Below are 24,915 nucleotides of genomic sequence, written 5' to 3'. Positions count from 1 at the left end.
GAAAATGAACACATTCTGCAAACTGCCTATAATGCCATACTAATATATGCAAATAAATATATTGTATGTATCATGAATTACGTTGTAAAATTGTGTTGATAATTGCAGTGGCCCGTTCAAGTGCTGCTGGAGTGTCCAACAGTCTGTAGAGGCAATGACAGACCACATAGCCTACATCATCACTGTTAAGCAGAAGTGCAATAATTATATCATTAATTTCCTGTAAATCATCTCTCACGCACACTCGCGCACGTGCGTCAGTAGCCTGAATGCCATGGAAACATAACGGTGACGTGACCCGAGGTGACCTGGGAGCTTCAGGCCTTTCGAAAATTCTCTTTTGCACTTGTACTTGACACGAGTCGACGCAAAGCAAAACCTGTCTGCTGGAAGCTGATTTTTTGGAGAACTGATCATCTGGAAAACTTTTGTTGGAGAACTACTTGTTGGAGAACTTCACCTGGGAAACACCGAGAGGACAACTTTACCGAAAAGTGACCTGGAAAGGAGGATGGCTTTCGACGGACCCTTCCTGGAGTACCTGCTGGCCAGGGAGAGGTGGTGGTTGGGCTACTACGGTAAGATATCAGAACAAAATTAATTATGTATAATGCCTGTTTGATGCCTACAATATTTCGTAAAACTGTGAGTAGAACATAGTTTTGATGGAAAGGTACACACAGATGACATGTTTGTTTATTGTTTTTTTTTGGCGTAAAATCAATATGAGATAGTAGAAATGTGATTTAGAAACACTGTTATTTTGATTTCACAGTATCCATTTTTTCTCAATTTGTCGTTAACGGTGTTGAAAAAAGGTGACGACTTTTTTTCTCAAATAATGCTAAAATCAGTTTTTCTTGGTCACCATGCAGGCGATGTAGCTAACAGTCAGAATGTCAGAATGTTCAGGTGAAAACAAACCAGCGTCTTTTTCTATTTGTGGATCGATGAGTTTGACTGTAGAAAGATAAGAGGATAAATAACTATAATTTACAGATATGAGTCAAAACACAGTAACAGTTAATGTTGCTGTGAATCTAAATTAAACAGATAAAGTGTGTGTCTGTTATTGAACCAACAAGAGCTGTTTGGTCATCTTGACATGTTGCTGCTTTCATACTGAAATGTGTTTGACAATTTAACAGTCATGAAATGTACATTATTTAAGTACTTTAACAAAAGTACCATTAAGAGATACTTGTACTTTGCTTGTGTATTTCCCCTTTATGCTACTTTATACCCAATTTATTCTCTACCACATTTATGAGGCCTATATTGTGATTTCCCCACTCAACTACATTTCTGTCACAGCTACAACCATATTTTGATTTGTGAAAGCTTAAACCGATTTTTTTGAGAATACTTCTATTCTTCTACATAATTGTAGGACTTTTACCTTTAACTGACTATTTTTAAGTTGTGGTGCTGCTATATTTTTTTAGATACTGCATTCAAATAATTTCACCACCAGTTTTAATAAGTCAGCAAAGTTACAGAGTTTAATGTAAACCAGGAAAAGTTGGAGACAGTAGGCCTAATATCTGTGTCAACAGTCCTCAATCTATTTTCTTCCAATTGCATTTCATCCTTTAGACTTTTATTTTGGAAAAGAGATTAAAACCTCTTTAACCAGTTTGGGTGAAGGTTTATTTTAGGTTAATGGGATGAAAACAGTTTCTGAGAAAGTTTTTAATGGAATAGAGAAGATTTTGTGCAGTGCATGTGCATAAGAGTTGATTATTGACCTCAGTTTTATATATCATATTCCTCTTTTAAGAATACTTAAGTATACTATAGTAACATCATGGATGTTTGTATTTCATTGCTTAGAACTAATCCGGGTCACCCTTACTGGACAGCAACAATCAGTTACACCCTTACACCATATTATACTTCACAAATGAGACAAATGTATTTCCAAAAAGAGAATTGATACAAAGTTCTTGTCCTTAAAGACATGATTTACTCTTGTCCGTCATGTTTCATGTAATACGATGTCAAATCTGTGTTCATGTGAACTCTCAAAGAGGGAAACAAAATTTTCCAATTATTCCATCACTATGTGGACGCAGGGATGTTGTCCAAGAGCGTTTCAGAGAGCGTTCCTTTGTGTTCAAGAAAACACTCTGTGGACAGCATCACATTTGGCGTTTATTCGCTACTGTCCCTTTTTAGGACGTTATGTGTTTTTTTCTGATCATAGTGCAGTACAATTACTGAAAAATGTTTTCAAACTGTTTCCCTCTCAGCTGGTCTCTTTGGGCTTTTGAACGACGTGATCGAGCGTCCCGTTGCTGAAAGGCCGGAAGAGATCATCAACGCCCCTCCACCCCCCGCTGCTGACGAGGAGGAAGAGATCGATGTCGTGGGACTGGACGAGGAGGAGGAGCCTCAGGTGGACGAGCCTCAGGGAGATCATCAAGGCGATGATGCTCCTCACAGGTTTGAGCGGCCCAACGGCAGGGGAGGAGAGGAGAGACAGGAAGAAAGACCTCCCTCTCCTCCACTGCCAGAGGGTCCTGCTGCTCCGCTTCCTGCTCCCCTTGCTGACCCTGTTCCTGTTTATGTTCCTCCTCTTGCTGCTCCCTATGCTGCTCCTTTTGTTCCTCCTTTTGCCTTCCCTTATGCTCTGCCTCACGCTTATCCCTTTGCTTATCCCTTTGCTTATCCCTATGCTCCTCCTTATGCTCCTCTTCATGCTTTTGCTGATCTGTATGTTCCTCCTCCTGCTGCTCCTCCTGCTGCTCCTCCTGCTGATGCTGATGCAGCTCCTGAGCAGCTGCAGATCCCTCAGCTGGAGCCTGAGACCCTCGGGCCCCTGACCTCTGAAGAGTGTGCAGTACTCTTCAGCAGCGACAGCTCCGACCCTCCATCTCCCTCTTCTTCTGGCTACTCAAGGAAGAGGAGCAGGGAAGACGAGGAGGTGGAGGAGGAGGCTGCCGCTCGGAGGCCGAGGTGGTCCGAGGACAGCGACTCAGACTGACTCCACCATGTTTTCTCTCTTCCTCTCTTCCACACCACAGGTTTCTCTCCGAAACATCTGGCAGGATGCTGCAGCGACCCTTTCTTCCACGACGACTGGCCTCTGCGTCTGGCAGGGCTGAAGACCCCCCAGGTAGCACCTTGCACGGGGGGGCTCTCTGTACCATCTCCACATTATGGCACGGCGGTTGGATCGACGTTTCTTTCATCCTGAGGGCTGGTCTTTGCATCCAGCTGGGCAGGTTATACCCCAGGTAGCCTTTAGGTCTTGCAGGGCTGTCGACCCCGCCGTGCATGTAGCCTTTGCGTCTGGCGGGGCTGGAGAGGACAGAGGTAGCCCTGGTCGTGTCTTCTGATGGACTCAGTCTCCCTCGTCACAGCACTAGAGACTCCTGCTGATTGGTCTGGGGTCTGCACAGTCGTGTCCACCTCCCAGTGATGCTCAATAGATGGCAGATGAAAAGAAGCTGCTGGGAGGAGCACACGGCTGTCTGCAGTCCTCCCCAAGAAAGACAGCCGCGTGAGCAGTGACTGGACCGCACAGGGAGAGAGAAGAAGAACATGAAGGGGAAGCTGCCAAAACAGGAGGAAACCAAACATCCTTTCCTCAGAGGGAACAGAAACCAGGTGGCCTGCTCTACACCAGCACTTCGGAGTTCAGTGGCTTTTTTTTCCAAACAGGAGACCAACGCGGATGTAACAGAGGTGAACTACAGCCATTCATTTCACACAGACGAAAAAAGTAAGTACAAGTATCTGACATTTACAGAAAGTCACATAAAAAGTTAAAGTGAGGATATTATTGTGTAACCTTGTTTATCCTTATAACATAACTAACTTGATAATTTAAAGATGCCTTGTCTTAATAACCTTTATGTTTTGTCCTACCTGCTCTTATCTTATTCTAACTAATGACCCTTTGCTTTTTACCATGGACGAAAAAAGTGAGTATGAGTTTCTGAATTTTAATAAATAAAATCTTTAATGTAAAGACAGGAAATCTGTCCTGCACGTACATAAAATATAATGTTATTCATATAGTTATTTAAAGATGATTTTTACTATCTTACTAACATTATCTTTTATCTCTTCTGATCTTTCTCCACCACATGAGCTGTTCACCGGATGAAAAAAGTACATGCTTCTGAATTGTTAATAGTGACGTACAATAATCTTTATATAAGACAGGAAATGTATATTTTATTGTGAAAATCTATTATGCGTAACTGAATAATTCAAGATTACTTCTGTCTTTTACTTCATTTTTATCTAACGTCATATTACGTCATATACGAGTTTGTGACTTGTAAGGAGGTGACTTAGATAAAATATTATAAAAGTAAATAGTGATATATTGTCTCTATAGATGTTCATACATATATAATGTATACTGTCTTACTAACAATATTTCTTTCTCCTCCACATGAGCCGCTGCTGTTCACTGCACATTCACTAACAACGACCACACCATCAACAGAAGGATAAGCAGGAAGAGGGGCAGTTGAAGTCCTGCTTCTGTAACTCTGCTAAATAGCTTCAAAACAAAGGTGAGTATGAGCTTCTGAAATGTAATAAGGATCTAAGACTAGTTTTAAATAACAAGTTAGGGTATATATGTGTTGTTTTGCCCAGAGCAGACTTTAATATAAACCAAACAAAGTAAAGTAAGTCATTGTGTCAAACTGTTGATCTTTATAATAATACTTGTTCAACAATTTAAAGATTGCTCATCTTATTAACCATTTTCTTGATCTTTCTTTACTTTGACGCCTCTTGACAGCTGCTGTCATTTAAAGAAGGTGACATTCTGACAGATGTATTACCTTTCATCCTAATATTAATTATTGTATTTATTCTTTTTACAGAGGCTGAAGCTCCTGAAGTACATCCAGACGTTTCCACAACGACAAAGAAGAAATGCTTCTCCCTGACAGGATCAGAGGGACGGCCGTCCACGAGATGGAGAGCAGTGGTGCCCTGTGTTTCAGTCCACTCAGTAAGTAAGCTGCATTTTAAACGAATAGATCTTCATATTTGGAGTTAAACACTGACAGCAGACCAAGAGAAGGATGTGTGTTCATGACTTGTTTTTGACTTCACAGTGCAGGACTCTGGGTCTTTGGTTCTCCTGGAGCTCCTGAGAGTGGATGTCAGCCAAACCACACAAAGACAACATCACACAACCAGTCTGATGTAAGGAAGCTCCAGCACCACAGCGGTCCACTGAACTCACTGAAACACCTTCAGCACCGACTTTACGAAACGACCAGTTTGATGTTGAATTTAATCAAATAAAACAAAAAATCAGACATGTAAATAGATCATGTGTTCTGTTAAATCCTTCAGCCTGAGGCACGGTGGGTTAAACTGAAGCTTTTGCAATACTTAATAAGTTGAGGGTTACATTAACACAGGTGGACACACATGTGACACAGCTGAAGTTCTTATTAAACTCCAACTGGAGCCTGTTTCAACAGGCAGGAATCACATCACATGAGGTTATAGCTCTTCAGAGTGGAGCAAACTGAGAGTTTATCTGTTAATAAGATTTAAGAGATGTCTGTCAAAACAAATGCTCAATAATTTTTACCAATACAAACCGACTCAAAACACTTGCTATTCTGAAATTCCATTTGAAAAATAAATGTCACATTTGCCCTGATGCTGGAACAAAAGGAAAGGTCATGTTGTCAGTAAGATCAAATCATGTATCCTCTATTGGCTAATAATACGACTACCTGGCCTCAGCTTATGTCAGACTTTATCCAACTTTAACTAGTCTACTCTAGTCAGTTTGTCAAATATCATTTAAACCTGCAATTATAATTTAAACTAACTTGTAAAAATCAAAAACAAAGACTGTTTGAGTTTTGGACATAGCCAATGTGACACTGTCCATTGGTGTGAGGTTAATTTCAGTGACTGAATTAGATGAAGTGACACCAAGCTGACTGCTAGCAGCACCTACCTGTGACTCAAAGCAACTAGACCCTAATTATGCAGAACTGAGAGCCTTAAAATATTTTAAATTGATGACTGAAACAAGCTGACATATCTTATTATGGTAATATGATAATATGTTAAATATAATCATAATTATTATTCATTTAATGGAAATACCAGAAACCCTCATTAGCTTTTTAATTTTAAAAATGAATTAAGGAATTATTTTGCTTCTCTACAAATATTAACTGACACAAAAGCAGCTTTAAGTGGTCGCAAGATTATAAAAGCGCTTTATTAGTACAGTCCATATATATATATATATACATTTATAAATGTATACACAGTAGATATATTTATATAGGCTATGTATGTACAAAACCATAGCAGTGGCAGCTGTGGAAGTGATTTAAACTGTCTGAGATTTTACCAGAACTACATCAGCACCACTGTGCGCATGTGGCCAGAGTACTGCATTATGACTAAAACACATAACACAGATTTAAAGACTCTGGGGGCACAAAGGCAGGGACTCAATCTGTGGACATGCCTGCTTCATAGTGTACAATTGTTGCATTTGGTATGCAAGAAATCTAAATAGTTCTTTGCCATTTACTAAGAGGAAAGGATACAATACTTGCACCTTCAGACAAATAGTCAAATTATGTCTTAGGAAAGCAGCTGCTAATTAAACTTCCTATCAGAAATAGCAAAAAGTATTTCCAAAAAAATTGGTAATTTCTTGTTTTGTGCCTGGAGCCACAGTGTTTCACTATCATCTACAACTGGTCTTAACAGTTTTTCCATTTGGAAACAGCTTCTTTATTTCCTGCGTGCAATGCATTGTGGTACAATAGTTTATATTAGGATCATACTAAATAAGTCAACAGTTGTATTAGTGTGCATAATGACTGCATGACTCTACTGTATTTTCTAACTTTTACAGTGTGAAAACACTAAAAAACAAAAAGCTAGTATGGACTAATAGGGACACAGTTTCTGACTTGTGATTACATGCATTATAGTGTCAATAGGCAGGACTGATGTCATGTTCCCTCCACGGATCCTTTAACCCCTTTAGCAAAGGGTGAGCATACACCGAAACTGAAAAGTCTTTATTTTTCTCACTATTTGGATTAATAAATGTAATTATTCAGTTCAGTTAATGGTTGAATTGTATCATTTGTTTATTACTCATGAACCACTAAAACACAAAACAAAAGAAGCTTATTTCAGCTGTTTATATGGTATTGCTACATGGATAGCAGACAGGCTAACCACATTGGAAAAATACATGGACACTCCCAAAGTTGGAATAAAGCATGTTTTTTCTTTACTTCCCATTTTGCTAACTTTTCCTGAATGCAGCCATAGCAGAAACACTCAAAGTTATCCTCACAACATTTACCATGGCAATGTTCTGTTTAGCTGATTTAGTAAGCCATAACCCAAGAAAATGTATATTTTTTAGACATAGGATGTGGCCTCAGTGCCCTCACAGGTTGCTACAGCCCTAATTGTCTCTACATTACTCTAAGTTTCTGTAATTTAACTTGGTATTCAAGTAAAACTGAAGACTGTCTTAAATTAGATCATTAGATCTAGACTAAACCAAAAACACATTTTTAAATCAAGTGCCAAATAGTAGTAGGTAGTGACAGATGTGTGAACCCAAGCATTCAAACAGTACCTGAGAACTTTATCATAAGAAAACTGTGTACAGGAAGAAAACTCCATCAAACATTTACAGAACACATTTACATTGGGTATCTTGTACTTCATGACAGTGTACAGCTCAATGCATTTATTAACACCATTGTCAGAGTGAAGGTTTACTTCTTGTAAATGAAACTTGCATACATGTGCATCTGAGGATTCAAGTTGGTGGGAGTCAAAAGAAAAATAATACTTGGTGGTAAATTCCATAACAACATCAGTAATTGTTTTTTATATTACCAACATCTTACAGTAACTTCTGATTCACATTCAAATTAAACTTTAGACAATTAGTCCACAAAGACATTACAGAAAGTTCTCTTTGGTGATGATGTCATACATCACGTGATTTGAGGTGGGAATTGGTTGCTTAATTTGACTAACTCGGTTATATGAACACAAGACAAAGCCAGTGCAGCTCTGGGCAACATGACAGAAACAGAATCAGAAATCTCAATCCATTAGAACATTAAGTCATTCTGTTTGCACAAGTCAAAATGTGATTTTTTATAGAGCTTGAAAAAAGATGTGTTGCATTGGTAAAGGGGAATCAGTCAGGTTGTACGGTGCACATTGAAGTGTGGTGAGAGAGGCTAAGGCCCTGCCATTAAACAGCATGTTGCTACACAGCGTTTATTGTACAGTTGAAGGCTGTCAAGTGTTGGGATATCTTCAAAACGGCTTCTTTAGCTAGTTTCTCCATTGCAGTGCTGTGGTAAAGGCAAGCAGCAGTTTAAATTAGATTACAAGTTAGCCCCTTTGTTTTCCTCTTCCTTCAATCTCATACAGCACACAAGCTAGAGAGAAATCTATAACAGAATACAACTGCTTCAAACCCTCTCAGCAAAAGAATGGTTTCCCTTCATGTTATTTTCCTCAATTCAAGCTGAATCATATCATGAGGAGTTATTTTGATTCCCTGGGATTCAGTTATAGCTCCTGCCTTGTTAGCCACAATGTAGAGCACCTCCAGCACGTGCAGATGAACCCTCCTTCTCTTCGGGGAGCGCTGAGCTCAGTGGGGCCGACTGCTGGACTCCATGTTCGGCTGCTTTTTTGTTGTTCCATAACTGTTAAACCACCCGTTCAGCCGTTTGGTCAGGCCACCATTTAGAATATCCTGGATGTGTTGAACTATGAGATTTATAGCAACTGTAATGAGAGACAAAGACATTGTGCGGTCAGTGATGGCCCTAGTTAAAAGTTTGTAACATGGGGGTCTACAAGGATTGACTCACTTTTGAAGCCAGCCAGCTAGTGGCTGTTTAAGGAACTGCAGTTTTATAGCCTTTCTGCATCCTCAACCCTCTGGATTGTTCGCCATGCTGGTAACATGATGTAAGCACCAAGGTTGTTGGCATGTCATTGTATTTGGTCCAGACTGAAATCTCAACAGCTACGACAATGTTACAATTTCAGTGCCATTTTTTTTATTCTGCTGCTCTCCCGGGTGGAAGCCTGCCAGAGTCACTGCTCTTCCTCTTGTGTCTTTTACCTATTTGATTATTTGAAGATGGGGCCTACACTCCTGAATTTCCCTCGGGATCAATTAAGTAGCCTTTCTATCTATATAAAATCTCAATTTCATTCAATACTCTGTTTTATAACAAATAGCTCAAAAAGTAATGGCATTCACATCGCCAACAGAGACAGCCTTCTTTGTTTTTAATGCCAGCTAGCACATGTGAGTATGCTAACATAATAAACTATGATGAGAATGATATAGACATGGTTAGTATTGCGAGCATGATAGCATGCTGGTGTTACCATTTAGCTAAAACTAATCTCTATGGGCAGGGACGTGGATTTCTGGGAAGGCAAGTTTTCTGGTTTCAGTTTGTACTATGCTTGTAGTCCGAGTAATATTAACCAATCATGTATCAGCAGGCTTCTTGTATGCAAGAAAAACAGTCCGGGAGGAGAGCAAAAGCAGGCAGAAGGTAATCCGCCGTTATGCCATCCCAGCTCCCATCAGCGTCATCTGACGACGATTTAGATTCTTATTCATCTCTATAAACAGACATCTGCATTTTAGTTCAGCTGAGAATCCGTTCCAGATCTAAAATTGAATCCCCATGATGCTGTGTCATGAAAGCCATTCAGCATTCAGATGTCCCAACTTCCTCGAATGCATCAGATTGATCCGACCTCCGTTCAACTAACAGGCATTTTAAAAGTTTTCTTCTCCTCTTGATGAAGTCTTGACGGGAAGACGTTTATCGCTTACCACCCGGCACGTTCACCGGTGTCCCCAGAGGTTATATCGTCTCAGATTATAGCCGATGGGATCCCAGATTGAGCTAAAAGAGACACTGTCCCAAAATACTTCCTCTCAGGTAGCTAAGTAGTTTACTTTAAGATATTAGGACAATGTAAAGTAGTTTTCTTTTGCAGTGCGTTTTCAATGGTTTTAAGTTATTTTATCACATCAATAGACTTCCTAAGTTTTAAGAACACATTTCCCAGCCATGGGGTCAACAATAAACACAGCTGTGTCGTTTAGGATAGGAATGTTTAGACTTGTGCCTCCAACCTTTGGTCTCAATTTCTTTATGTTCTTGGACTTAAAAGCTACAAAAGTACAAATACTCACCAAGGTTGTCAGCTCCTCTTGGAATAATCACATCAGCATATTTCTTTGTCTGGATGAAAAGGAAAAAGCTTTGACCATGAGAGAGTGCTCAGAGACACAACCATGCACACTGAGGTCAGACATGTAACAAAACATTTAGAATAGCACTTACTGGCAGACAAAACTCCTCAAATGCAGGCTTGACAAAAGTAATGTACTGTGCTAGAACGCTTTCCAAGTCCCGTCCACGTTCACCTAAATCACGCAGCACTGGGGGAAAATGAGACCACTGAAAAGTTAGCTATAAGTGGTTCCTCTGAGATTCACTGTAGTCTGATAAAACTTGTGTGTCTGTACAATAAGTACAAAGCTACTGCCAGTTTGTTTAATGAAAGAAACCAGAAAATTGCTGTGAGCTTCCAATAAATATCTTGATACACAACCCCAAAATAAATCACAATTAGTTATTTTTACCCTAATTTCTTAGTTTAAAGTGAGTTGGTGAGTTTAAAGGGTTATTAAAGGCTGGTTTTACTGCCTTTAACAGAGCCAGTCTAGCCATTTGTCCCTGCTTCCAATCTTAGGGATAAGCTAAGCTAACCATTTCTGACAGTATCCCTGTGTTATTTTTCAACAATAACACCAAATTGTGTATTTCTCAAACTGTATACCTTTTTTTGTTATCTTGCCTCATGTAAATAAAATCGCAGGCTTTTGTCAAATCATGCTTGTATAGCTCACCTCTTCTTGAAAGACGTGTATCTGCGTCTGTGTCCACAAACAGCTTCATTTGGAAAAGGTCTCTGATCTCCTGAGAGTAGAACATCAGGATGCCCTCAAACAGCACCACATCAGCAGGGTACACTGTCACTGTCTCTTCCTTCCTGCAATATGAAAGACATTAAATATAAAAACACATAAAGCATGCCTTTGTATTGCTTGTAGCAGCCATTGTGGTCACAAGTTATAAAAATGGTAGCCTAAAGGTAAGCGTAGTAAATAGTTATACTGGTCATACCAAAACAAGTAAGGGTGTAGCAGCAAAGCCCCAGAATGTACAGAACTTCATTCATAAAAATAAGAGTAATATAAAACATTGTACATTATGTCTGCTGCTAAATTATGATGCCTTGTAGATGGGCTGAAACACACGAACTCACTCTAATGTTGTCTCTGTATGAACCTTGTAAGGTGCACTTACCTGGAATGGGAGACAAAGTCGTAAACAGGGATGTGAACTGTTTTTCCCTCCTTGATGTCCCACAAAGTTGCCATTATGAGGTCGTTGTCAAATGCATCTGTACAGAGTCAAAGAGTACAAAGCAGTTACAATTATTTCTCCAGCTGATTGAGTCAATCGCACACAGAATTCTTAAATCAGACAGACATCCCCAGCTGCAGCAAATGTTTGCCAGCAAAAGACACTTAGCTGTTTAACACTTGCAGACTTCAAACCTTGATTACCGACGTACCTGGGTGGTCAAAGTTGAACTGGCCCTTGAGTGCTTTGGCCTTCTGCTCTGGGGTGAGGACCCTGTAGAAGCTGTCCTGGCTAAGGATGGCTACTTGCCGCTGGTGTTGGTCGATCTCGTTCTGCCCCAGCAGCTCCATGATTTTGCTGCACACGGATGACTAGCCAATCATGAAGAACAAAACAAGTAGTATGACAAAATACTGGCTGTTCCTTTATGTAATTTTGTCCTGCAAGCAAAGATTGAACTGTTATCAGAAATAAGGATCCATTTTAAAATTCTGAGGTGGATTCTCTGCATCGTTTCTGCACCTGGCAGAGGGACACACTCACAGACGGTAACATATACTAAACAAAAGACCGCAGTTTACTCCCTGTTCTGATAACATGCGTTGGAGAACAGGTGGTTCCCGAAGCAGTTACTCTGATGTGAACGTGAAGTAAAACCCACAAACAACTGTCTGCTGAACCACGACTCCCAAGTGTTGCTGATTTAATCAGCTCTAAAAATCAACCTACAACTTAAATCAATGAGTATGTTACATAAATAATAAATGCATGGAACTACATTTTATTATTTTCCAGGTCTACACTGCTACAGTGTTTAAAGTCAAACGCACTGCAGGACAAGTTGACTGACTTCACTATTTCAATAACATTTTAAGAATTTGTCACACATTAAGAAGAATAAGTGCTTTCTTTTCACCTTGGGGCGTATAATGTATTATTCAGAGAAACTGTGCAACAAAATGTTAAACAACTGCATCCATTTCTGTTCTTCGAGATAGAGAACAACACATTGAGGCAACCCTTGAAACACTGCACAATGTTGGGTGCAGATTAGAGAATGATAATGCAGATATTTAGTGGCTTATGTCCCTGAAGGCATCTTTGTAATGCCAATGAGCCAGCCTGTAAAATGATAGTCAGGAGAGACATATACAAAGACTACAATTACAGCAGTGTCACAAAGAAGATCAGGTGATCAGCAGATTCAACAATGATATGTTAACAATAAAAAAGTCCTCACACATCTTGCACTGGATATTTGATCTTGATAAACATAGGCTATGGCCTGCAGACAGCATCACACCTTGACACAATACTTTATTATGCAAAACCTGGGAGTTTATTGGGCTCCCAATGTCTTAAAATGTGTTTTTCTCTTTCTTGTCTGATTTTCACGAGCTCTAGCCTGCAGACGCCGCGCAGCTGCTGCTAATTACCTGAAATCTCACTTATCTTTTTAACTCAAAAACATGCCACCTATTATATAGCCTACCCCTAATGCAATATGTGAAACATAATAGCATCCCGAGGAATAAGTCGACTTCCTACTTTATCAACCATCTAAGAAAAGGCACATTTAAACAATGCACTTGATATCCTGTTTTGACATGCAGTAGGGCGACCTACAGGAAGCAACACAATGAAACTGATGGATCCGAAAGAAATGTGATAAATCGGCCACGAAATCACAGGGGGGAAAAGCCAGTCATTTCTAAATTTCCTAAAGCAAATAATGTCAACACAAATGTGCCGGTGTTGGTTGAGACAGTCAATCTAATACAACAAAACATAATAAATAAATAAAATGAAATACCAATCATATTATAAATACAAACCTTGCCGCTGGCTGTCCCTCCAGCCACGCCAATGAGAAAAGGCTGCCGATTATTGCTCTCATTTCTGGCTTGGTCACCTGGCTTTGTCTCGCTGTCGCCTGTCATGCTTCATCTGCAGCGCGATGCGGCCCTGAGGTGTTTGAGCTCCGCTTGCGCTCCTCCCATTTGATGATGTTATCGATGATGAGGTTGACGGAAATGGGATCACACGCGGAGGTGATGACGTGTAGTTATCGAAATCTAATGTAGTGATAATATAGTGTAGTGGTAGCCTATGTTTTGTTTTTTTCTTTTGTTTTGTAATAATTTACTTTTTCATTAATACTGATCATTACTTTATAGCAGCAGTAATAGTAGCCGAGCAGTGTCATTAGTAGTAGTGGTGGTAGAAGTAGCAGTAGTAGAATAATTAGTATTAGTAGTAGACCTAGTATTAGTAGGTCATACTTGCTGTAACCTTGTTTTTATTGAAAAAATAAATAAATTCAGTCCATCCAAATATTAGATTTCATAGCCAATTAGGAGGACAAAAATAGAAAAACCTTGCAAGAAATACAATCCAATAACCAACACCTCAGGAGACACTATGCAATATCGAAATTGTCTGAATGAACTCTATATTAATTATTAGTCAATAAAAATTACAAAAATCCATAGCTTTTATAATTGAATAGTCGTATCACCAAAATATTTTTTTTTATTATTGTTCTATTTCTCTTGAGAGGCCGGTGAACCGGAAGTACTGAGAAACCGGAATTATAGAGAGAATGTAATTTTTATTTTATTCAATTATCTTTTTATTCATATTTACTATTTGTTTGTTTGATTCTTTATTTCTTTCTTTCCTGCCAATCTACTGCTCCAGTCCAGTAGGTGCCGGTAATGCACCTTTAAGCTGGTTTGCCAACCTTTAAACTCAAAGAAGAAGCAGAAGAAGAAGAAGCAGAAGAAGACTACAGAACCGGAAGTACTTTCTACATGCATGATCCCCTCACTAATGCTGACATAGCTCTATGAAGCTGAAACAGACCTGTGTAATGTGCCCAGGGTGCAATCTCGTATAAAGAATAAACTATTTCTCATTTCGTTCGGATATACGGGACACTACCACCATGAGCACAATGTTTGCAGACACGATTCTGATCGTGTTTATCTCTGTTTGTACAGCGCTGTTAGCCGAAGGTGAGTAAAATCCTCCTGACAGTTGAACAGGCTAACCAGGCAGAAAGGCATTTTACTATCGTACAAGAAACACTTTGGTAAACTATATTTTTACACAATTCTTGGTTGGATGGACGGTCAACATAGCAGCGGTGTTTCTGTTCATTAGCTTTTGACTTAGGTGAGTTTGAAGACCGACATTGTGTTAGTTTGCCGGTGAAGTTAGCTAACCAAGCTAATGATTGACGTTAGCATGTCAGACAGAGTAGAGAATACAACTTCCGGTTGCATTTTCAGGGGAAAAAAAGCATGTTATAACATTTGTTCCAAAGCTATACATTTAGCTTCATTCATTTTATTTCACTTCTCTTAAGTGTTTCAAGAGTTGTATTATTTTAACAAGCGAACCTTTCTTTCTAAATTTCCCCTCAGGGATTACCTGGGTTTTAGTGTATCGTACTGAAAAGTACAAGAGGCTAAAGGCTGAAGTGGAAAAACAAAGCAAAAAACGTAAGTGATACATACGTGTGCCTCATACTACTGTAATTTTAGCATTCAACATTTTTCCTCTGACTATTTAATGCATTATCTTGTGCTTGTTTGATGTTAGTTGAGAAGAAAAAGGAAACCATCACAGAATCTGCAGGAAGACAACAGAAGAAGAAGATTGGTAAGAACACAGAAACAAATGGATTGCGTTATAAGCATTGTTACATTGGACATCATTGGCAAACTGTCCTACTGAAGAGACCTGTCCCTCACACCGACTGTATTCCTTTATAGTAATTCATGCTTCTGATTATGTTACAGAAAGGCAAGAAGAAAAACTAAAGAACAACAACAGAGACTTGTCCATGGTAAGAAACAATACAATGAATACATAATGGTTAATCTTAGAGCCAAAACTATCAGTGATAAGAACATTTCAGGGATTTTGGTTTGCATATCTCCTGCCTGTTGTTTACAATATTGTGTGAAAGCCACTAAGAAATTAACTATATTTTAAAATGTGCAATTTTTTTAATTTTATGTGTTTATTTGTAGGTGCGCATGAAGTCCATGTTCGCCATAGGCTTCTGTTTTACAGCTTTGATGGGCATGTTCAATTCCATGTAAGTGTTACACATAGTTACATCCAGTTAAATAACATTTTCATCTTTTAATTTAAAAATGAAAGAAAATGATAAAAAGCCGTGGCGGCTGTGGCTCAGTGGTAGAGTCGGTCTTTCAATCGGAAGGTCGGATTCTATCCCCAGCTCCCTCCGGCTACATGTCGAAGTGTCCTTGGGCAAGACACTGAACCCCAAATTGCTCCCAGTGGCATAGACAACGGGTATGAATGTGATATCTGATTGACAGTTGGGCACTTTACGTAGCAGCCTCTGCCATCAGTGTATGAATGTGTGTGTGTGTGTGTGTGAATGGGTGAATGTGACATGTAGTTTTAAAAGCTGCTTTGAGTGGTCGCAAAGACTAGAAAAGCGCTATACAAGTACAGTCCATTTTACCTTTTTTTTTTTGCCTTACACAGTGATAACTTAAAGTCTGTGTTGGTCACAGAGTTTAGTAATTTGTGTTTGACTAAAATAAATACTACTCCTGATACTTCTTCATTCATCTACTTGAAACACACCCTGAATCTTTCATCTCATCGTCTCTTTTTATGTTTTGTTCAGCTTTGATGGAAGAGTGGTGGCCAAATTGCCGTTCGTTCCACTGTCCTACATCCAGGGACTGTCACATCGCAATCTGCTGGGCGAGGATTACACTGACTGCTCCTTCATCTTCCTCTACATCCTCTGCACCATGTCCATCAGACAGGTAACTTAATACACTTGCAGCAATTTTAGATACAAGGTAGATTGATGCCTGTCAGTTTCACTTGAAAGTTATGGATTTAGTTTTTTGTAATGTATAAGCGAAAACACTACAGGCCCTAAGCAGAGGGACAAAATGTTTAGACATTTTACCTTGCAAACATGTTAAAAGTTTGCATGTTAACATACTTAGCATACTGAAATGTTGGCATTAAGTTCAGATCTCATATATATTGTATCAAGAAGAATACCTTGACATGTATCATCTTGTTTCCAGGGAAGCAACAAGCCATGTTCTGTGGTGGCAAGCATGTTTTGCCACACAAATACATTAAGAAAGTTGCCATCAAGAATTTCTTTGCATAAGGCTGAATGTGTGTTTACACCTGCTCTGCCTCTGCTTTATGAAACCTTGTCACATGAACAATCACTGGTCGCTGAGTGTTTTGTGTTGTCTTTTTTCCAGAACATTCAGAAAATGCTCGGTCTCGCACCCTCCAGAGCTGCAACCAAGCAGGCCGGAGGTTTCCTGGGTCCTCCCCCACAGGCAGCTAAGTTTTCTTAATCATCAGAAAGGTTCAGCGGAGCTGTTCCTACATTGTGACTTTGTGTTCAGTCACAGCTCCCTCATCAGAGCACACAGAGAACTGCTACTGGAGCTTACGTGTCATCTGTTGCAGCTACTCTATCACTAATTTCTATTGGATTTTGATTCATGTTTTGTTTATTTAACTTTAAGATTGTCTCACTTAGAATTTAGAGGAAGAAAAGTTGTTCTTAATTAGGTTGATTACCAAAGGATACACATGTCATACATTTTTGGGATTTTAACTATTAATTGGCAGTAAAATCGCGTCCATTTTTCAGTATTATTCTATGTCATTGTCTGTATCCTCAGTTCTTCCATATTAATAAAGTTTTATGATTACATTTTATCAGTGTTAGTAAGTGTTTTTTAAATTGATATTTCCTTTTTTTCCTCATACTTTGGAAAGCAGAATTCTCTCTATACTGCAGTCTTTATCATCCTTAACTGTACTGATCACGCCTTCCTGACATTGAGGTATCCTGCATGTACACTCTCCACTAACAAGGTGCGCTGCCAAACCAGTTTGAGGCAGTACTACATAGCCAAGAACAAAAACCCACTCACCTTGCCCATCTGCAATTTCAGCCTGGTTGGAGGTAACTACAACAAGGCTGAAATTACAGGTTATTTGACTTAAAGCAGCATTTAAGACTTGTGTCAAGAACTTAGTTCTACATATACACCTGCTGGTGCTACTTGGACACATCCTCAGTGATGAACCCAGGGTCAGTTGGTGTTTCGGGTCTTTGATCATCAGACACCCTCACCCGGGCGACCTAGCAGGGGGTGATCAGTCCCCGACTTGTGTCCAAGTGGCACATTTATCCATGGATCCCCCCTCCGGATCCCAGCCACCGCAAGGCCTTTTCTGCGGCCTCCAGGATGTTTTTTATGGCTCTGTTACACTGCAGTCCTTTCACTCCCAGGAGTTTAAATGTACACTCAAGAACAAACCAGCCCGTAAGAGAGCAAACTTTATAATATTTTTTATTTCTTGAGGGGGAATTTACTTACACAAATTTTGCTGCTGTTTTTTGCCATTGTAATATTTACATATTTTGTAATATTCTAGGAACAGGGGCCCCATTTTCTTCTACAAATAATTAGTTCTCTACTTACACATGAAGAACTTCTGAATAAAGTTTGCCTGCCTATTTAACTTACTACTTTATAAGCCTTTTTCACAGCAGACAGTTGATTTGTAGAGTTGGAAATGGTTAAGTACTAAGATTAATAATGGTTCTTTTCAAAATATGTATTTAGTTTAGTTTAGAAATTGTGCATTTTTTACTCAATAATAACACAAGATTATGTGTTCATTTTGGTGACCCCTGTTGACATAGTGTTATGTCTTGTATCTTTACTGATCCTGTCCAGTGCATGTGTTTCCTTTGCAAAGAAAATGTCGACATTGTTCTACACGTCATCAAATCACTTCAATGGAATCCAAACCGATGACAATGGTGAAAGGAATTAAAAATAACTATATAGATCTAGTCATATTGTAACTGATGGTCTGGTTTGCTTAATGGTCACAAAGTTTGTTTGAGATGGTTTCATAGCCAGTTAAAAACTCATTACAACAGGTTAAGTATACTTAAAGTGCCTAAAGTACCCTTGATGCAGTATGGCCCATTTCAGCAATGTATTTATATAGTATATTGTATTTAATGTTGCATGTGTAAGCCTAACTTCTGTTGCAGTCGGTAAGGTAAAGGTAAGGTTTGTGTTAAATTGAACTACTTTATTCTCTGAAGAGTAATTCATAATTATAAATCAAACCTTATTAGTTGATTCATATTATGTGTCAATCTGACTCTGCAAAGCTGTCAACATAAATGTAGTGAGGAATAAAGTAACCTGTTAAAATACCTGAGGAAAGTACAATTACCTCAAATTTGTACTTGAGTTACATCCCATCAGTTTGTGGATTATGCTGTATGCTGACTAACATCCAGAAATCTGGATTTTTAAAAATAAATTCATCTTTTGTCATCACAGGAAGACAAGTATGATATAAATATATATTTGTTGCTCCTGCTCTTGCCAACAATAAAAAGCATTTTTAAGTATTTTTGCAAACAGTGTCAGCAGAATAGATGTACAATAATAATAATAATTTAATTATGTAGCACTTTTAAAAACAACAGTTTACAAAGTGCTTTGACAAACAAGCAATCATGAACACAGTGGGTAACAAAATAACCCAAACAACATGGCTGATACAGCAAGATAATACAAAGTTAGTCCATCTGAAGGTAAAGCAAAAGGACAAAAGATGTTAAAACATGGCAGAGAGGAAACAAAGCAAGGGTAAAGGGAATTAAGGTCAGTAGAAGAAAGTAAATTAAATAGAAAGAAATAAAACAAAATAAACACATAAACATCATATCACACATGACGTCACATAAAAGCAATTAAATAAAAGTGAGTTCTAAAAGATGTCACTGGTTCTGCAAGCCTTATCGCTGTATGTAACTATGTAAGTTCGACAGTGCGGAATGGCCCTCCCTTTATTGAGGAGTGCATTACAGAATGTACTGTAATGTTACGTGCTATATGTATTACAGAAATGTTACTTGTAGATTTTGAATAATTTTGGCTCATATACTGAATAAACTATCCCCTCGGTTCTGTCAATTGAAGTAAAAGAAAACATTACGCTAGTTCTTTGCAACTCGTTTTATAGCACTCTCTCTCTCTCTCTCTCTCTCTCTCAAGCGAGCAAGTAGTGGAGGCGTGTCCTGTCTGGTTATAGGGGCGTGAATTAATGTTTATATGACCTAGCTTCCACAGTACATGTAGCCCGTCTGCAGGAGTATTAACGGTAAGGGTTCAGTATGTCCTTTGTGCTACTGTATTAAGACTAGGCTACCGTTTTAAATCTGACCTGCATATGCCTTCATTTACCGTTTTCCTTGTGCTAGTTAAGCTAAGTGCTTCGTGCTAGCTTCTCTTTAGCTGTTCGGACAGTTAACTTAGTTACACCGAGTAACGTTATCTCTTTTTGTTGTTTTTATTACAGTTCTACAAAGTCAAATTCAGCACAGTTTTATGCAATTCGCTGTGTTTTTGCAGGTACACTCTTAAAATGTCACAGTCAATTCTCGACACCATGGCTGGAGCCACCACAGGGACCGTAGTGATCAAAGACCCTTTGAACTTTTGGGGAGGGAAGCGAGTCAGGTCCCGAGAGGAGAAAAACGCAGAACCCGTGTTTGAGCCTGCAACTGGTAAATACAACACAGTGAAGTTATGGTGTGATTTGTTTTAATGACATTAGAGGATACACGTTTAAGGGTTTATAAGTGACACATCTATGCACAGGGTTCACAAGAGGACAGGCTGTTATGCAACTGAACTGAACTCCACCCTCTGTGATGGGATGGGTGTTAAGAATAATTCAATTTTATGAATACATGGTTTTTTACAAAAATTTTAATCACCACTACAAAGTTTTGGAGCTCACCCAGTTTGTAACCTGCTCACATTGTGTTTGCAGGACGAATCTTGTGTCAGCTTTTCCCCTGTGGGTCAGAGGATGTGGACGAGGCCATAAAGAGCGCCCACTCTGCCTACCTAAAATGGAGCAAGATGGCTGGCATGGAGAGGGCTCGGGTGATGCTCGAGGCCGCTCGCATTATCAGGGTGAGACGGTCAAGCTTTTGTGTCATTACCATCTACATAACTGATGACTAGACAGTGAGATGTCAGTGTTGTGCAACATAAATTGGAGCTGACTGTTGCAAGCCTGCAGGAAGACAGACACTAGTTATTCATTAATAGCACAAACTTGCCCCCACCCTGAACTGATGGCCTACATTTGCACACAATAAACTGTTTGTGTGTCTGTGGTGTCTTTTAGAAGTTATACAAGTGAGGAATTCAATCTAAATTTGTGGGTTCACATTTTTGGGTGTTTGTTCACAGTGAAAAAATGCATAATTCTGTGTTTTTCCATTTTTAAAAGGTAGCCTCTGAAATCGTCCGTTCAGAACAGCTGCAGGTTTCTACATAGAACCTTGCTTTTGCTGAAATCGACCAATCGTCATTTACCGTCATTCACCTCAGGCTGCCTTCTTGCACTAGCTTGTAGTCAAATTGTCAAGATTTCAACTAACCATTCCGATTCCTCCTCCTGATTCTGGCTCGTACATAGGCCCAATAACCGGTCCCAGAGCAGCCATGTTTTCTACAACTTCGGAGTGACAGTACGGCGGCCGCTCCCCCACGTCAGGTCGCACACGTTGGGGGGGGGTCTATGCGGTCACTATAAATACTGTCAGCCAATTGTTCATTGACAAAACGGCCTGTTCGTTTCAGGAGTAAGGATAGGCTATACAATTTTTGAAATGAAACAAACTTTACCAACGTGATTCAAAACACATTGCATAGCTAAAAAAGGTCACCTTTGAAGCTTTATACATGTAATAAAGTTTAATAGTTCTGGCAAAGTTAAACATTTAGAACTTTTTTTTGTATTATCCAAAAAACATTAGGAAAGAAGGGAGAACATTGCAAAGCTGGAAGTGATCAACAATGGCAAGTCCATCACTGAAGCTCTGGTGGATATTGATATTGCTTGGCAGTGTATTGAGTACTACGCTGGTCTGGCTGGTACGCTTGCAGGTGGGTGCACAAACACTTATAGTTTAGTTTTTAAAATTTTCCAAAATTTAAGAAACGTAGTCTAGTTTTGTTTTAAAATTTGTGTCATGTTTTGTTCATTGAAGGCCAGCACATCCAGCTTCCTGGTGGGGCGTTTGCGTACACTAGGAGGGAGGCCCTTGGTGTGTGTGCGGGAATCGGTGCATTTAATTATCCCTTCCAGATTGCATCATGGAAGTCTGCTCCTGCGCTGGCTTGTGGTGAGTTTGTCACAGTGTATATTACCAAATCATTCAAAGATTTGAAGGAAAGATTTCTGCCATTTTGTGCAGCAATCATTTGTCTCTTGTGCCCCTTTATATTAAACTGCTATGTCGACCATCGTCCTGCACGGCTATGGTTTTGCAAACATGCACCTGCCAAGTCAAATCCGGACCCAACCTTATTCGCTCCTATAATTCCAAAAACCTGGCCCATGTTTAAACACACACACAGTCAGTCACTTTGAATTGCTTTATTTTTACTTGATGGCTGATTAGGCTTCATAATGTAACTGATTAAGATGTTAAAATGATCTAGAAAACCCTCAAATATATCTGTTCTCACTTGTTGGCAGCGTATGGTAAGTGCATTTTTTACCAGGGTCCTTCCTTATTCATTCGCATGTTTTTATTTTACCCTTTACACCAACCTGGTGCAGAACTTAAATATATACCATGACTTGCAGTCTTAACATCTGGTTGTGTTTAGGTAATGCCATGGTGTTTAAGCCCTCCCCAATGACTCCGGTGACTGCTGTCATTCTGGCTGAGATCTACAAAGAGGCAGGAGTACCTGATGGACTCTTCTGTGTGGTACAAGGTGGAGCAGAGACTGGCAGCTTGCTCTGCCATCACCCGATGGTTGCCAAAGTCTCCTTCACTGGCAGTGTGCCAACAGGCAAAAAGGTGCAGAAACATATACAGTGCTATGATTTTAAACTTACTGTTTATTAAACTTAACCAAATAAAACGAGGGTTTAACACAAGCCCAGACAACCTCCCTGTCTATCCCAGAACACAGAATCCCAGTTGAACGCTAAACAAAGTGCCAGATTTTCCATTAAACTACAAAGAATATATTTCTGTTGTTGTTATAACTCCTTTTAATCATCCAAGAACCTGTCTCTAACTATTCTACAAGGCTTCAGTTGCCCCTGTTTCTAATGTCCTACGTTTTCCTTGCTTGCCCTCAGGTGATGGAAATGTCTGCCAAGAGTGTGAAGCAGGTGACTCTGGAGCTCGGGGGGAAATCTCCCCTTCTCATCTTCAAAGACTGTGAGATGGAGAACGCAGTGAAGGGAGCACTCATGGCAAACTTCCTGACACAGGGACAGGTACACAGTTGAGTCATGTATATGTTGTGTTTTATGATGTCAAGCTCGAGCTGATCTCATGCACTCTTCCTCATCTCTGACCGGTATAAATTGTTGCCTATTTGCTCTATAGGTTTGCTGCAATGGGACCAGGGTGTACGTGCAAAGAGAGATCATGCCCCAGTTCCTGGAAGAGGTGGTGAAGAGGACCAAGGCCATCCCTGTGGGTGACCCTCTGCTGGATGGAACCCGAATGGGAGCGTTGATCAGCAAGCCACAGCTCACTAAAGTGCTGGGATATGTCAATCAGGCAAAGAAAGAGGTGTGTTTCTATCATTTGATAATTAGAGTAAAGGTTATATTAATTTTAATTATACTTATCTTAGTTCTCATAGTTGTTTGACTAATATGTCTCCAGGGAGCCAAAGTGCTTTGTGGAGGAGATCCCTTTGTTCCCACTGACCCCAAATTGAGTGAGGGCTACTTCATGTCACCCTGTATACTCGGTAAGTGTCCTTATATACTCTGTATGTTATTTTTTACTTACTTCAACACTGCCCTGTCTGGCTGACGATACAGCATCACATATGGAGTCTGTTGTCACACTGTGTCCATGTCTTGTGCCCCAGCATGCACCATATGTTACATCCTGTCCTTTTCCCGGCACAGATAACTGCACAGATGACATGACCTGTGTGAAGGAGGAGATCTTTGGCCCAGTCATGTCTGTGCTGCCTTTTGACACAGAGGAGGAAGTGATCAAGAGAGCCAACAACACCACATATGGATTGGCCTCTGGAGTGTTCACCAGGTCAGCAAAGGGCACACAAAGCCAACTTTAGTTTGTCATTACTCAGCAGTCTGTTGCAACTGCTGATTCACTGTTGCTGAAGGTGTGCTCTTGAACATAATGAGGTTATTGCATTCCAATGTCTGCAGTTCAGAGTTTCTATAAAGCAGGCAACTGAGCCTTTTTGATGATTAAAATCTGTTCTTTACTCCACCTGCAGGGACATTTCTCGAGCCCATCGTGTGGCCCAGAACTTGGAGGCAGGGACCTGCTTCATCAACAACTACAACATCAGCCCTGTGGAAGTGCCCTTTGGAGGATACAAAAATTCTGGTAGGAAGATATAAGCATTTGTTAGTCAGTATTACCACTTTTTTAAAATGTAAATGCAAAGGAAAGACATTCACAGAAAATCATCTTATTGCAGAGAGTGACCTGATGTATCATTACTGAATGAAATGATTGTGAATCATTAAAACAGATGATGTTGACATAATCTCAACTGTGCTTTTTTCCAGGCTTTGGCAGAGAGAACGGTCAGGTGACAATTGAGTACTACTCGCAGCTGAAGACTGTAGTTGTGGAAATGGGTGAGGTGGAAAGCCTCTTCTAAACGCCTCTTACAAAGTTTACACTACTGTGAAAAAAAGACATTTCCCTTTGGTTGTGTGCTATGCAGATATATTTTCATGAAGCACTCTCTTGTTTGCACTCTGTTGGCTTTACACCTGCAAATGTGAAGAGGCATGTCTTCTTCTCACCTGTTCACAATTTTCAACTTTTTCTACTTTAAAGTGAGCCTACTTTTAGCAATCTGCAAGTGAATTAATACATACCATGATGTCATTCTAACTGCTTATTAGAAAAAAACATGCTGGTTTGTGTGTGGAAGTAGAACCGAGAGCCTTAATTAGAAATTCTTTTTGTAGTGAATTGTGACTCAACATTAGAAAAAAAACTACCTAATACAGTTGGTGCCAGATTTTTATACTGTATGCTTAACACACTATTGGACAATTAGGGCATTTTGTTCACAATAAAATGCTTTATTTAAAAGGTGTCTTTCATTGCTTGTTGCTTCTGAATATAAGTAGGTGATGGACTGGGAACTCTAGATTCATTATTATCACTTCTTTAGTAAGAACTGACAATCATTCAATCAGTGTTCACGTTGTTTATATACTTTCATATTTGTTTCACATAGAATAACTGATGATGTGAGATAAGATAAGCTTTATTGACCCCCAAAGGTAAATTTACTCATTACAGCAGCTTACTAGAGAG

At 39.5% G+C, this 24,915-nt stretch overlaps 3 protein-coding genes across 3 annotated transcripts; 2 read left to right on the top strand and 1 right to left on the bottom strand.

The window, feature by feature from the left end:
- Window positions 1-7,167: 7,167 nt before the first annotated feature.
- On the bottom strand, window positions 7,168-13,417 carry uck2a (uridine-cytidine kinase 2a). Its single transcript, XM_069680231.1, has 7 exons — window positions 13,313-13,417; window positions 11,689-11,848; window positions 11,418-11,514; window positions 10,958-11,100; window positions 10,389-10,486; window positions 10,238-10,286; window positions 7,168-8,796 (listed from the first exon to the last, which is right to left on the bottom strand). The coding sequence occupies exons 1-7, from the start codon at window positions 13,415-13,417 to the stop codon at window positions 8,660-8,662; spliced, it is 789 nt and encodes a 262-aa protein (XP_069536332.1). The 3' UTR covers window positions 7,168-8,659.
- An 871-nt stretch (window positions 13,418-14,288) lies between these two features.
- Window positions 14,289-17,225, top strand: tmco1 (transmembrane and coiled-coil domains 1). Its single transcript, XM_069680232.1, has 7 exons — window positions 14,289-14,494; window positions 14,906-14,983; window positions 15,084-15,143; window positions 15,284-15,330; window positions 15,518-15,585; window positions 16,150-16,294; window positions 16,757-17,225. Exons 1-7 carry the CDS (start codon window positions 14,425-14,427, stop codon window positions 16,853-16,855), a joined length of 567 nt encoding a protein of 188 aa, XP_069536333.1. The 5' UTR covers window positions 14,289-14,424; the 3' UTR covers window positions 16,856-17,225.
- Window positions 17,226-19,640: 2,415 nt separating this feature from the next.
- Window positions 19,641-24,687, top strand: aldh9a1a.1 (aldehyde dehydrogenase 9 family, member A1a, tandem duplicate 1). Its single transcript, XM_069679921.1, has 12 exons — window positions 19,641-19,706; window positions 19,958-20,112; window positions 20,382-20,527; window positions 21,379-21,508; window positions 21,613-21,747; window positions 22,238-22,434; window positions 22,722-22,862; window positions 22,975-23,163; window positions 23,260-23,347; window positions 23,511-23,652; window positions 23,852-23,964; window positions 24,150-24,687. The coding sequence occupies exons 2-12, from the start codon at window positions 19,971-19,973 to the stop codon at window positions 24,242-24,244; spliced, it is 1,518 nt and encodes a 505-aa protein (XP_069536022.1). The 5' UTR covers window positions 19,641-19,706; window positions 19,958-19,970; the 3' UTR covers window positions 24,245-24,687.
- Window positions 24,688-24,915: the final 228 nt, after the last annotated feature.

Source organism: Semicossyphus pulcher, unplaced genomic scaffold (assembly GCF_022749685.1).
Source record: "Semicossyphus pulcher isolate SPU_LCO1_2020_fin unplaced genomic scaffold, fSemPul1.0.p SCAF_4, whole genome shotgun sequence".
Taxonomy (NCBI): Eukaryota; Metazoa; Chordata; class Actinopteri; order Labriformes; family Labridae; genus Semicossyphus; species Semicossyphus pulcher.
Note: the sequence above shows the minus strand (reverse complement) of the source record. Positions and strands in the feature narration are given on the sequence as shown.